Source organism: Lichenostomus cassidix, chromosome 5 (genome assembly GCF_008360975.1).
Source record: "Lichenostomus cassidix isolate B80296 chromosome 5, HeHo_3.0, whole genome shotgun sequence".
Taxonomy (NCBI): Eukaryota; Metazoa; Chordata; class Aves; order Passeriformes; family Meliphagidae; genus Lichenostomus; species Lichenostomus cassidix.
Genome location: NC_139486.1, coordinates 11,295,940 through 11,311,346, shown reverse-complemented (window position 1 = coordinate 11,311,346; position 15,407 = coordinate 11,295,940). Strand labels below are relative to the sequence as shown.

At 40.4% G+C, this 15,407-nt stretch overlaps 1 protein-coding gene across 5 annotated transcripts in view; it reads right to left on the bottom strand.

The window, feature by feature from the left end:
* Positions 1–15,407, bottom strand: part of BEGAIN (brain enriched guanylate kinase associated) — a 157,610-nt gene that overhangs the window by 106,553 nt on the left and 35,650 nt on the right. For 4 of the 5 annotated variants that reach the window (XM_085061367.1, XM_085061366.1, XM_085061368.1 and 1 more), the window contains exon 3: positions 5,724–5,752. The exons of the other annotated variant lie outside the window; for it this stretch is intronic. In XM_085061367.1, the coding sequence (XP_084917493.1) occupies positions 5,724–5,752 (29 nt within the window). The remainder of the gene's footprint in view (positions 1–5,723; positions 5,753–15,407) is intronic. 5 annotated transcript variants of the gene reach the window in all.

Sequence of the window (15,407 nt, the reverse complement as noted above, 5' to 3'; positions counted from 1 at the left end):
GCCCTCGGTTTCTGTCATGTTTCTTGTTTGGTGGATGCTTGTGCTCCACTCAGTATTTATCCAGAGCTAAAGGATGCTCTAACACAACACTTGTTACATCAGGTGACTGGGGATGGTTCCCTGCACACTGACATCACTGCCTTTCAGATCATTCTTCCAAGCAGCAGACAGAAGCTCAGGGCACAGGATTGTAGGAACACAGCAGCAACACTCCTTCCTCAGCTGAAGCAGTGCTGGTTTGACTGACTAGTACAGGGAATAGTAACAGCAGAAATTAGGTGTGATAAGCTGCACAAGCATACTGTGCCTCTGACAGCACTAGCAAAATTCTCAGAGGTACTGGAATAGGTAGATCAGCATGGCTCTGTGCCTCAACCAATCCCAGTTCCAGGGATATAGTTCCCCTGGGGGCTGTGAATATATCTGTGTGTGTCCATTGCTCCCATTGCTGTGTTTGACAACCACCAAGCTCAGAGCTGAGTGTGGTCTCGGGGGGAGAGAGAGACATGTGCTTTAGCTGCAGTCACACATTGGATGGCAGCATGAAAAAGCCAGATGTGCTGAAAACAGCACTGCAGGGCTGTCACTGCTGCTGGGACTGCCTGGCAGATAAAAACAGCTTGCAAAACAGAGGAAAAAAGAAAACCTGTTTTACCTGTTTGAATATATGTTAGGCAGCTTTTTTATCCTTTTCCTTTTCTTCTCCATCTTTCAAAATGGACCCAAAATTCATCCAGCTTGGTGACTCTTTTGCCATCACCTCTAACAACCCCAGACTCATGGTCCTTTCATGCTAGCATTTCCCTATGCTCTATTTCTTCTGAGCTTGCCCTGTTCCATCTCTTTGCCTGTGTCCACAGCTGGGGTTTCACATCCCAGCATCAACTAGAGCCTGAAGACAATACTGAGCAGATGGTGGAGCTGCTTCTTGCACAGCCCTGCTGCTGTCCTGTGGCATTTTGCTTCTGTACAAGGCAGTGGCTCCCAGCACATCAGCTGTGGATGTGAAGACCAGACCTAGGGTAAAGTAAACCATGTTTATTGGTTAACTTTCTGGGGGGAAAAAAAAATCCTTCCCTTGTGTTCAAGTATATGTTAAAATTAATGTAGATAGAGGCTGAGAGAGGAATAAGAACAAGGTGGGGATGGCAGGAAATTGCAGTGCGTTCATTAGCATATGGAGAGGGCTATATTTATACCAAGAGCAAGGAAGGCAGCATGATCAGGTGGGCATTTAGGAAGGTATTTACATTTTCAGTACAACACGGCAGAGGCTTTTCCCTGGAGCTGCATGTGCCTCTGATGTTCCTTTTGAAGAAACCCATATTCCTTCCTTACCACAGATGAACTCAAACATGCTTGAGAAAAGTCCAAGTCTAAAAATTCAAGAGACTTGGATCAAGCTGCTGACTTACCACCAGCTGTGTGTGCACAACAAAGCACTTTGCTTTCATATGTTCTGAAACAAGGACTACAGTGAAAAGAAGATGTTACCTCACAGGTTCCTTGACATGCAGGTCAGTTTTATCAGAGATCCCTGCATAATTAGTAAAGTGCTCCTACTGATGCTACCAAAATAAAGTATTCCTCAGTTGAGGAATACCATGATTACATTGTAAAGTGGAAACTCAGCCTCCTTAGAGGTACTGTGAGCCTGGGAGTTGGTAATGGTGATGATGTGCTCTGTTTTGTTTACTTTTAGATATACAGTTCAGCCTGTTATGGATCTTGAAAGCTTAGAACTAGGAATATTGATTTAGAGAGTTTCTAAATTGTCACTGAAATTTTAGGAATGTATTAAAAAAAAAAGAAAAAGCTTTTATTGAACAATATCTGTCTCTTAAAGTGACATTTCCTGTGGAATGAGATGCTCTTCTCAGAACCTGGTCAATATTTGTGTATAAAGTATATCTAGAGTTCTCCTGCCAAATCTTACATCATCCTCCCTAGAAAGTTTGAATATTATAACCTGTATATCAAGCAGGGTGATATGGAAGCAAAGAAACAGCTGCCAGGAGTCTGTACTGGAGTTACAGTGGAACTGGTCTTTCATTTGCACATCCAACCATTCTGTGGATTCAATCTGATTTAAAGGAGTAGTTTCCAGCATACTGGCAGTTTTGTGTGCCAGCCACCACGGAGCTATGAGGCCTCAGGCTTGGAAGGCTTGCGCTTCTCTTGCATATATTCACCAAAGATAGCACACTGCTGAGTCAAAAATAAGACAGTATAGGTATATTTGAAATTCACTTTAATTAACTAAGATTTTCAGTCCTTGTTTATAGACATGAAAAAGAACCAGATCCAAAAAACTGTATTTAAAAGGATGGAGTCAGAAGTAATTAATGCTTAAAGTGACTCTATAACTATACACACCCAACCTACATAAGTGCAGATGCTCAAGAGGTTTGGGATTAGGAGTTAGCCTTACTTCTCTGCCTAATATATTGGTACCTTGAGATGTAATAAACACTGTACTGCTAAGAATCGTTCACAGGGAGAAGACTTCATTGCAAAAACTGATTCTTTTCAGTCAAAGTTTTAGCACAAAATTTCATGTTTCCACTTCTAGAGGAAGGTGTCCCTGTGTCAGGCTAAATACTGACAACCTCCCACCTCTTCTTCCTACTGCTCCTTCCACACATAACTCTGTCACAGCAAGCCCCTGCTGAAGAGGACAGCATGTGACATTGCAGGTCACAGCAGCTCCTTGGTCTGCAAGGGGAATTATTGCTGCGTTACGTGAGACGAATCACATCATTCTGGACAGATTCTCAGGGAAGGAGTGTCACAATCAGACTTGGATTATTTTGCTGTGCTATTGCTTGTGCTGCCTGGCTCAATGAATTTTATGGCTGAATAAAGCGCGGGTCATCAGTGGATCAAATTTTCAGGCTCCTGCATTCACCCCTCTCTCTGAATGGGCCTGGCTACCCCAGTCCTTGGGGATGCCCCAGGTGGATCCCCATTCTCCTGGGCTGGAGAACGTGCAAAGCTCACCCAAAGACTTACAGAGCTGCCTTCTTAAAATGTTTGCCCCTGTGAGCTCTCAATGACTGTCACACTGAAAAGTGTGATTCCATGCACCTGTTCTTATTTAAAATACTTTCTTCTCTTGAAATGCACAGTGAAATGCAAATCTGTATTTCTCTAACCCTGAGGGTTTTCAGCCTGGCTTCACTGTCCTGTGGTTATCCCCCTTGCTCCTCTTGTCCTGTTTCTCTAACAAGGTTTGTTTCCTTTTTTGCTCACTATAGAACCCCTTTCTCCCTCTTTTGCAGGAGCCTGTACCCTCTGTGCACCCCAGCTCCACAGCTGCTGTGGGCTCACCCTCTAGTCCTTGGGCAAACACCATCCCAGGTGATGTGGAATGGCATATCCTCAGCTGGGAACAAAAAAAGAGTGGGGAAGGGGCTGGGCACATGAGATGGGGCAGAACACAATGAAGTACCATGTGGGAATGGCTTTTCCATGTTACACTTGTTTCTATGCATAACCAAAAATACCTCTTTCCTCCCAGCCTACCATTTTCCTTTTGTTTCTTTCTTTCTTCACCTAGCTTCAGGTTGTCTCTCTTCATGACTTCTCTGAAGTCACTGTGGTTAAAACACAGGGTAATTTGGTTTTTACCTGGGTGTCAGACTTGGGTAAGTTTACAAAAACTCTAATCTCCCCAGGCTGGGGGTTTATCAGCTATTTAAGATAACGACTCCAGATAGTTTCCTTAACCTGCTGAGGATTCTGCCAGTTTGTGTCCAAGAGAATGACTGTTGACAGGGAGCCTGGAAAAGTTTGGGATGGAGCAGTGCTTGTGCTCTGGGTCCTGCTGGAGCTCCCCCAGCCTGGCTCACTGCTCTACTTGGGAGCACAGAGAGCTCTGGAAATGGCTTAGCACCTGCTGGGGTGAACGGGACAAATATCTGCCAGAATCAACTTTTGCACGCAATAATTTTTAGCAGGAAATTCCTTCAACAAACTCCTGACAGAGCCTAACCCTTCTCTTTGTGGAATTAATAGCTAAGCTCCTACTTAATTCAGTGGAGCAGGATGGGCTTTTCCATCTATGTAGTACTCAGGGAGTACTGAGGTAAGGACTGCCAAGCCTGACAGCGGCAAGAATGTTTGGGAAACAGAACTTTATGAATGTTTATTCTCATCATAGAAAATTCTTTTCTTTTTTCAACACATTCTGCTCGTTCTCCTGGGCTCTACAGCCCATTATTGCAAAAGGGGCAAGACTAAAAGCAGAGGCCAAGGTATGCTCAGGAAAGTATTACAAGTATTATATTGCATTTGTGCACACATGCTTATCAAGCAAACATGTAAATATATATTTGCTTGCATCTTCTAAGAGAGTAATTCGTGGCAGGAGTGTGCATATACCATAGGTGATCTTGTTTGGAATTTTTCTTAGACACTGGTTCACATATTGAGGCACTTTCTCAGGAATTACTCAGGAAAAACTCACAGCTTTAACACTATCGTGTTTATATACATGCAAAGCCATAATACATTGTGCAAGGTTTTTCTTTCAGCACAAAAGTTACAATATTTTTGTTGTCATGAGGCTCTACAAAAGCATAGAAGTTATGAGCTTTAAAAACATATTCTTAGTAACTTTTGGACATGCATCTTCAAGTTCGCTGTAAGAGACTTAACCTCATTTGCCTCAGAAGAAAAACAGGATTCTGTTTCCAGCCCCGAATTCATTAAACACTTGACCAAATTTCTGTGGTTTTGCATTTGCCACTTCTTTCCCAGTTCTGTCTAGAATTTCAGAACTTTTCTGAATTTCTGATAACTCAGGATAGCCACTCCAAACTGAAGTAATCTAAAAAGTTGTTCTTGGACAACACTTGTCCCTAACCAGAGTTACCAGGTTCAGAGAAGGAATTCAGACTTGTCCAATAAAACCAAGTAAGATCATGGCCAGTGTATTTGGTTATGAAAATGAGTTCCATAAAGTATTTCAAGGGTAGTAAAAAGTTCAGCTCTTACCTATCACTTTGATAATGTGTTAGCAGACAAGATTTTACTCATTTTTAATTCATTTATTAGAAAGGTCTAGAATGCTTTCTTCTTTCTTTTTCTTTGTCAACAACATACACAAAAGCAATATCCCCCAAAACAGACTTGCACTAGGACATGAGATGGAAAACTTATGTTATAAAACCCATCTCCTTTTGCTTAAAGCAGGGAGATGTGCTGAGAAACTGGTACAGTATGACAACATTTTAAACACAGAGGAGACAAGATTTATCTGGCTGGTATACAATATAAAACAAAAATCGAACACCAATGTTACAGTGCTATATTGAAACAAACCACATTAATTAGATGCTTTGAAGTCAAGCCTATATTTTCTTCAGCTTTTTCATGAATTATTGATCCACTTTCCTCATTAAATGGAATGGCAGGCTCTTGCAGTAAATGGACAAGTGGCTACAATATTTATATAATCAAATATGCTCTGTATCTGGCAATAAAACATGTTTGTGTGTAAAACATGCTTTCTCAATTGACATCCCTGCAAAATAGATTTACTAGAACAACCACATTCCTTTTCTTTTGTCTCTAAAGCACAGCTTGCCTTGCATCATCATGCAATCCAGTATTCTACTCTGATCGTATTAAGCAAAATATTTTCCAAGAGCCTGTACCGTGCATTGTGCAACAGAACATTTCTTCTCTATAACGAGATGTAAATAAACTGTCTCACTTACCTTATTTTCTCCATTTCTGCCGCAGAGGCCTACAAGAAATCAAATAATAGGAGCAAGTGAATGAAAGAAAACATTCACTCTGCAGATTTATGCATAGTTAAGGCTTTCCGAATGCTTCTCGACAAGTGGCTGGGAAGCGCCGGCGAGCGAACCCACATCTGCATCAGCCGAAAATACCAGCGCCGGCTGAAGTGGGGAAGGGAGCGGAGCGCCGAGCGAGCCCGCGGTACCCACGAGCCATGGGCACCGGAATGACTCAGTTGTAGCGCTGAGGCAGAAAACGGGGAGGGGAAAAAAAAAAAGGAGAGAAGAAAAAAAAAGGAAAAAGCAAGCAGCAGCAAGTAACAGGTTAGTGAGGCTCCCGGGTTTCCGAGGGAAAGTTGAATTGCGGTGCTCCCCTCGGTGCGGTGGGCATGGCAGCGGGCTGGGCTGGCGGGGATTGACAGTGACTTCATCACACGTGAATCTGGAGCTCAATTCATCATCTCGCACGGCGCCCGACAGATGGAAGGACACGAGCTCGCCTCCTTAGTGGGAGTTTCGAGTAACCAAATTACTTTCCTCAAGTAATACACTATCTTGACAATTAGCGGCTCAATGCATGGAGGCGCCTCGTTAACCCTTGCGCTGCCGCTGCCCCGCCTGGCGCTCCCAGCCCCGGTGGCTCCCCTGCCGCTCCGGCTCCCGTTAACCCTTCGCCCGCCGCTCGGCTCTCCTCGCATCCGCCAGACCCGGCACAGCCCTGGGCGGTCATTTCATTAGTCTGCCTGGCTTCTTTTCACCCTATAGATGCTGTAAATCCCTACTTATCTATAGCACGGAGACTCATTAGTTTCCCTGGGGTTACTTATATCAAAAGCATAGCCTTGTTAACCCTTTGGGTCCTTTTTCATCATCATCTCTCGCGGATCCTTAGTAACTGCTCCCATTTAATTTCAGCGCAGCACTGGCACAGAATCTCATCAATTCTCCCGGTCCCGCTTTATTGTAACTAAGGAATGAGCACTCGGAGCAATCCTGCAATCTCCAGAGCCAGATAAATCCCAGCATCCCAGAATCTCTTATTTATACTGAAAGCATTGGCCATTAATCATGAGCACTTTAAAACTTATTGATTAATGGCTAACAATCATATTTGAGTATGAAATAAATTAAAGATTAAAAATAGAGAAATGTAAATTTAATCAGTTAACCAGCAGGAAATTTGTCAAACTGCCTAATAAAACATCCCAAATGACAAATTGTTGGTTCTTCATTGGGTGCCTTGTCTTCCCTTTTTCTCATTTACTTTTGATTTCCCCATTAGATAAGTTGTCAGTCAGGCTGGTGTTTGCACAGTAATTTCTGATGACAAACATTAAGGATTTTAGCCATTCACCATAACTTGGTAGGCAGAAAGCCAGCTGCAGGAAAAACCCTCCTCACTTTTTCAATAACACATGTAATACATGTTTACATAGTCCTTGCAATGTCTGTTGGAACCACAAGGTTGCCTGTGAAAAATCTCAGGTTTTGAGATTAAAAATGTAACCTGAGGACACATAATTGCTTTCTCTAATTTGTGTCTATCCACTGAACCCCTGCATAATCTGTAGTATGAAGGAAATAGATTCAATATTGCTGATCAGAAAATGAACCACAGGAGCTTTCTCCCTGGGCACAAGAAGCTACTGGCAGACCCAAGGGCTTGCCAGTTTGGTTCTCCAGACATGAACTCTCAAAAACTGCTCTGATCATCATGTTCCTTTAATTCTGGGGAGCCTGGACATAGTTTTTCTCCAGGGCTATTTACTGTTTCTTTGCCTTGAACTCTGGGAGTCACTGTGAAGACAGGGCACTTAGAATATCTGATTTCAGAACTTCTGTTATGGCAATATCTACAGACATAAAGGGAAGCTACCTGCCCTTGCTTTTGCCGAGTGCTTTGAATAATGCTGCACTCATGGGGTCAGTGTGGGGGTTGCTTTGTGTGATTTAATCAAAGTACTGAGAAGAGGAGCTGTGGACTGATGTTTTGGTGATACTCATCTGTGAACGCAGGTGAGTCATTGGCTGCCAATCCTGACAGGAAATTAGTAGGGAAAAAAGCACAGCAAATGCCTAACATCAAATCAAACAAGAAAACTAAACCCAGCTGCAATTACTTTTTGTTTCCTGGTAGGGCTGGGTCTTTTACCTCCTCACAGTAAAAGCTGTTTGTTTCATGTAATATGGCAAATTTCCCTCTGGACCATTGAGGATGCTCTCCTCTGCCTTCCCCTGGCAGGCTGTGCAATAAAGAGATGGCTCCTCTCTGATGTGGAGGCTGTGGGTTCAGATCAATCCCCTACAGGGAGGATGCTCTGCCCCAGGTCAGGAGCCTCTCTGGGCTGCAGCACTGCAATGCTCTGTTTCATCTTTTGATGGGGATCCACTTCTAGTAAATAAATAGGAGCACAGGGCAGGAGTAGAGCCTGTGTGTTCTTCAGCAGATTGCTCTAGCTTTCAGGCTAGGGAGTCAAATGAGCATAGAAACTAGAAATGGTGAAAACAAAGATAGGAGTATCTGTAGAAATATAGCTTTCATCCCATGCAGTTCATTTTCTCAGACAGTTGTGTCCCTTAGAAAGGTCCTTTTTATCCCCTTTCCTTCTTTTTCTTCGCCTTCTTCCATTTCATCCTCTTCTCCACTAATTTTTTTTTCTTTTTTTGTTTTTTCCCCCCAAAAAGCCTTAGCAACTCACCACTATTTAAAAAGTCTGTGGTTTTCTGAAACAGCTCTGTTATCACAAGGTGACATTTTTACTAAGGCAAAATTGCTGTTCCTAGCCAGATCCCTGCCATTGATTTAGCCTGTGGAAGTTTAGAGGTTGCATCATCCTGCCACTGCTCTCTATGAAGGCTCCTATCTGAAAAATCTTACTGAACTGGTTTAAAAATATATTCCAAACAGCTCTGAATTGGCCACTTTTAAGACAAATCTTGTCCTTAAAGTCTTGTGGGACCTATTGCAAGCAGATAGACTGGAGTAAAAGTTGGTGGAAGAATGTCCTTAATGGTAAGTCATCCATAAATTGCTGCTTGCTAGTGTGTTGATTCATTTCAAGTGATTCTTGATGCTGAAACTGAGCAGTGATTGAAGCTGTGTGATTTTTTAAAATTAAATATTTTAAATTAAGAGCAGTAATTATCTTTAATTACAAAAATATGCTATGTGGTTTCTTTACATAGATTTTTTTAAACAATATCAATGCAGTATGACTGAAGAATCTATTTAATTGACCTAAAAATAACAATTTTTGCTTTTAATAAAAAGTTTGATCTTAGTAATTCAATAGCCTACATTTCCATATACAGGCTCTTCACTTAATATACTGAGACAGGTTTGAAGATTTTAATTTTTACCAAAATATTTGGTGTGGCAACTGCCTGGAAGCACTTTTGGGCAATGCCTAATAGTACTGATAGAAACCTGATTTTTTTCCAAGTATTTAAAAGAAGCAAGTGTAAAACACTGAACTGTCAAGACTCATTTTTTGGAAGTGCCAAACATTTAAAAGTCCATTTTGGAGTAGCTATTAAAAAAGAAAATCAGTTTTTTGGTTTTGGAGGGTTTTTTGTTTGTTTTTTGGTTGGGTTTTTTTTAAATACAATCCCCCACCCCTCTCTTGTTCTAGATTGCAAGTTGATATTCTTTGATATTCTTTGAGAACATCATGTGCTGGCTTGAATGAAAGCATGGATGCTGTTAATGGAAACCCCAGGAAATTTTACTGTGCTTTTTCCCCTCTTTAGAATATGTTATTGCCTTTTAGGCAGCATGACAACCTCTGGGTTGTTTTCAAGTTAGCAGAGAGAATGAAGGTTGCTGTGATCCCCCAATTTTTTATCTTTCCATGTTTCATTAATGAGTCAAACAACCTCAAGACAATGGCAGAATATTCTTAGTCATTGACATACATAAAGCTTAGTATAGTGATCCAAGTCTTTGTGTTTTTTATATAATCAGTGAGTATAGTATTGATTATTGAATCTAAGCATTTTTCTAATGAAAAGGTCATGCAGATGGTCTATCTGTCATTCTATTCAGTTCACATTGTGTTTATGTTTTATTTACTTTATGATCACTTTTTGAGGGAAAAGCAATCATGCAATTTCAGATCTTTCAGATGTCTAATGAAATTTCTTTCCCCTAAGATCTTGAGGTTAATTTTCATCCTTCTGTAACTTCTTGATGTGTGTGTGAAAAAAGAGGAGCAGCCTGGAGGTAAATTTTCTATTTTACTTATCTTTTGTTTTCTTGAAAAGAGCTGTTTCATTTTAGAGAGAGGAAAAGGACCCAGAGCCTGGCTCAGTGCTCACCAAGCCTTCCACTGTGCTCAGTGGACTTTGGAGTGGCATGTTGGACTGTTGCTACCAAATGTACTAGAAAAAAAAAAAGAGTAGCAGGAAGTTACTGCCAGTCATTTAGTCTGACTGTTTACTCAGACTTGTTTATTATTGTGGAAGTTACTTTTATTTCTTTGTTTAGGAAAGCTGTAAATGAGAGCTCATTCACAACTAAAGTCATCTGGACTTCTGGCACATTTGTAAACTGCCACATGTTTTCAATCCAAATATATTACTTTAACAATCTTTTGTGCTTGCTGTTGTACTAAAGTTTTATTGATAGAAATCACTGTGGTCCTTTCTCCTTTTCCTACAGAGTACAAGAGCTAAAGATTTGATTTGATAAAAATTACAGACTACATAATTTGATAGGATCAATCTTTAATTTGATAGGATCAATTTTTGGAGATTTCTTCTATTGGCTTTAAAGTACCACTCAGGCAGTGCCCGAAGGAAGACTAAAATTTAATCTATAGAAACTTTAGAAGAGCTTGAGGAAGTGTCCATTTACATTTGATTATATTGAATGTATCTGATAGAAGTTTACATCTACAGAAGAATCATCTCTCTGTAAAACTCTTGCCTGAAATTTTCATGGAGATACATAAAGTACCACAAGTAGGCAACCACAAGTAAGTCATAGAAAATCTCTCAGCATTACCAAGAGTAGTGCTGATCTTTCCCAGCATTCCTTCCCTATCTGGGACCAACTTCTAATGTTTCTTAAGGTGAAAGTAGAATCCTCTACAGCAAAATTCAGTTACAAATGAAAACTCAAATGTTTGGGACTAACTGCCTATGGCAAAGATACGAAGCCAACTTAGCAAACAAATAGATAAACTGTCTTTTTAATTCTTACAGCAGGTGATTAAGTTCAACACCCAAAATTTTTACACTGCACCAGAACACCACTACTCTGTCCTGCAATGTCCATAAGGCTGCTGGGATCCATCTTGAAACAGTTAGATTTGTTTTTACCCTTTGTTTTTCTGAACACTACTAAACTGATCGAAATCAAAGGGTGATTTTAACCATGTTAAGTTTTGCATGACCAGTTATCTGTTTGATCTTGTACCAACTTTATGTTTAAAGCTTATTACTTCCACCTTGTTTTTACAGAAGTTTTTACATTTGTGAAGAAATGTTTTATCTGTGAAGGAAAAGAAGATTGTACTCCTTTCCCTCAGTCATTTCCATATCCCTTCTCTGGATCTGTTCCAAATTACCTGAAATCTGATTTGAAAATGGGTGATCAGAGTGTACATCACATACAAAGCACCTTGGCAAGTACCTTGCATGGTACATGCATGTTTCAGTGACTCTTAAGAAAATATACCTGCAGTGCATCTTAGGCTTGCATCAGATTTCTGTGGTTCTCCCTCACTGGAGGCTCACAGATGTTTTACAGTCTGACAATACACCTGGATCTCTGTTTCTCTGCTTCTGCCAAATGATGAGCTCCACAACATGAAATCTTTACATGGATGAATTCTGTTAAAATTCATCAGTTTCCATTATTCTGCTTATAAATAAAGAAGTTATTGGAGCTTCAAATAGTTGTCAATACCTTGAAATGTCTTTATTACTTAGGAAACCTGTTTATTGGCTCAAAGTCATTAACAAGTATTTGTTACAAAATGTGTCCAAAACCTTCTTCAAAATTTCCAATAATCCCTTTCCAACATGACAGACTTCCTTTTTAACATTTACCCACAGTTTTCATTCAGATTAATCATCTTGAACTACTCTCCATTCTACAAGTTTTAGACAGGAATTCTCAACCAAGCATTTTACAAACTACTTCATGTAAATCTAGATAGATCACGACTTGTTCCCTGAGTATGAAATTGCTTCTCTTAACAAAAAGTTACTTTTGCTAAAACCATCATGTTTTATGCCACTTCTCTTCATCCTTGATTGCTCAGCTTGCTTGACCATGAAGCCTTTGCTCCACTTGCTGTTACACTCTCTCTTCACCACTTGGGATATATCTGTACCATTGCACACAGAGAAAAGCTTTGCTTCTGAGCTTGCCTATTCATGTGTCAACTGAGCAAGATTTTGGGCTGGGGATCACTGCGGGATTCCTGACATCATCAGAGAGAATAGTATTAGTTTGAATCTGCCGTAATTACGACAGTTTCTGCTAAACCTTTTTCATCCTTACTCAGATATCCTCCAATTATTCCCTGTTCACTATCATTCAGACTGAAAGATGAGGAGAGAATCCCTTTAATAACTGGACAATATCTAAGTTATTCTGAACTTTTGTCTGACCCCCAATGTACACTAGGTCTTTCTTTTTTTTTTTTTTGTTTTCTGTCTGTATGGTTGAAGACCTTTTCAGTACTAGTGTTTTAAAAATAATTAGCAAGGTCTTACCTCATTGAATTTTTGCCTGAAACAGGCTGGGGAATAATCATAACAGAAATAAGATAAAAAGAAATATTGGGAGTTTTTCTCACAACATGACACCTCCTGCATGTGTGAACATGTACCAAAAAACAACAAATTAAATTGAAACTGTAACCTATAGGCTTCTCTTCTGCATGGTTGGGAAAACATAGCATTCTCAAGCTGGTTTATTTCCTAATATTTTAAAATCTTTGTTTTGCTTCCTTAGTTTCTTTTTCACTCTGTAAACTCTCAAAGCCACATTCCCAACAGGGGTAAATTAGCAGAGCTCCAGTGAAGTGAAGCCTTGCTGATCTATATCACTAGAAGTTCTGCTTTTAAATGGCTGTTTCAATGAGTCAAGCTGATTTCTGTCATACTCAGTTCCCCCAAGTATCATGAATGCTGTAGCTTCTCTACAAACAGTCCCAAAGGAACCTACACCTCTTCTCCATGTCACTGGGCAAACCATCAAGTGAAACCTGAACAAAGACCATGGAAAACAGGGGGCTTCCTGCCTTAAAATGACAGTTCAGACTACAGTTGAAATGATCAGTATATTTTTTGGTCAATCAGATTATTTGAACCTGTGCATGTAACTAATGTGATTAAATGCTTGGTTTTTATGAAAACAGTCCTTACAGTCATCAGCAGAGATGAGGATCCATAGTGCTGGGAGCTGTACAAACTTTTCAAATGAAGAAGAAATCTATTCCCGGATGATCTGACCAACTGAAACAGGGACAGATATGTGCACTATTTTTGTTTCCTTTATGCTGCAGAGACACAGCAGCACTTGTAACAATGGATGAACAGTTTTCTTTAGAGTTGTTCAGCATCCTATGATGCCATAACACCAAAAAAGATTAAAATAGTGAGGTGAAGCCACCCTGCTTTCCCAACCAACCCTCTGTACACTTCACTTCCATCCAGTGTGAGCCCACCACCTACAGTGCAACTGTAAATATTGTAAGTGAGCAGAGACTGAGGAGCCAGAGGAAAATGCAATCTAGATGACTAAATGGATTCTATGTCTCCTAAACTAATACACAGCACTGCTAACTGGGCATTGCCATTGCACATATGTGGCTGTCTGTAGTGCAGACATTGGTAATTGTGATTACAGATATGATTTTAAAGCATTTAGCCACAGCAGCTGTCATTTAAATAGCTCCTGTTTGTCAATAGATTATATAAAGTGATATCTGAGACAGTCAGAAGTAACTGCAATGCCCTGGTGTGCTGGTTCCTGATGGGTTAGGTGTGGATTCTTACTGAGTGGGACCAAAGTTTGGTTTGTCATGAGCCAGGATGGCACATGAATTCTAACGTAGCTGCTCCTGTGCATTTCTGTGCTTGCATCTTTGGATCTCTACATATGTCCCTACATAATGAGGATGTTTTGTTCATGAATGTTGAAGATGGGAAGTGGGAGAGAGAGATGAGAGGGGGAGCAGAACTGCAAAATTCATACATCCTACACTTGCAGAACTCTGTTTGTTACAAAACACACATTTTGTGCTCTAACTACATATATACCTACCTAGGTGATAAAAGTAATCATATGGGGTCCTGCTAAATAAAACTTCATCTTTAATTCTTGTTGTGGTCACTAGTTTTGTGCCCTGTGTTCAGAAGCAGCCCTCAAGGAAAGTTTCAGAGGAAGGCAATTAGAATGTTAAGACAGGCAAAAAACTTTCTAGCAAAACCAAGACTGCAATGAATAAAGACATTTGTTTTCAAACTGGGCAAAGATGGCTGTAAAGAGAAAGGAAATCTACCATTTTTCTTGTTCAGTGTGGGTTGAATAGGAAATAATGGATTCAAAATGAAGACAAAAAAAGTAGAAGTGTTAGAGGGTTTGTTTCAATCACAGAGATGGTCATGTACTGAGGGGATTTCCCACAACAGCTGTGTCATGTCCCATAAAGATTGGAAGGATTTACATAGAACTTCCCTCTCTTGGGGCAGGAGGACAGACTAGACATCTTTCATGGTCTTCCTGACTCTTCTGAGTCCATGAACAAAGGAGAATATAAATAAACATAAATATTTCTTGCAACAAACAGAATTTTCTCTCTGCTTTACTGCCTTCAACACGAGTCAGTTCCAAGGCACCACTGCTTGCCTGGGATTCACACACTGGGGACTTGACTGGGTCTCCTAAAATCAGGATATTTCTGTTCATGACTGGTCACTTGTGAACTTGTCTATGGAAAGGGGAGAGGAAACTAAATGAGGTTTAGCACCAATATACCCAGGCAATATCACAGATATTTCCTTCAAAATAAAGGCAAACTTCAAAGCTTTCACTTCTCCTGTCACAGCACTGGTGGAAAACAGTATCTGTTTATTGATTCGCCTTATTTTTCATCCTGCTTCCAACCAACAGGAGTGGGGCTTCAAAGTCATACCAGTGGTGCTACATCTATTTCTGGAGCAACGGTAATTCCAGGGAATAAAAAGCCAGGGCCTGTGATAGATCATCTGGATTTCTGCCCGTAATTGTTTGAGAACTTTGCTTAAGCAATAAAAGAATGAGGCCAGAGAATAATGCTAAGAAGATCTTTGATCTTCCTCCTTCAAACCAGTCTCTTCACCAAAGGAATAGGATCTTCCCAAAAGATAAAAAAAATCTCCCCAAATCCAGAGCAGACTAGAAGGGAATTAGAATGTTACTTGAATGAAATGAACTTGTTCAAATCACCACTTTGACTTATGTGCCAGGAAAGTATAAATATGGGCAAGCAAAGAGGAGATCATATTCCTAGAAGTGCTGGTGGTTGATGCTGCTTTTCTTTTTATGCCAGTGTAAAACCTGCCTTGCATATTTGTGGCCTCAGTTGCCAAATTATGCATCTGTAAAACAGGTGTGTCTCAGTCCTTCTCTGTGAAATTATAGTGTCTTCTGCTATCCACCTG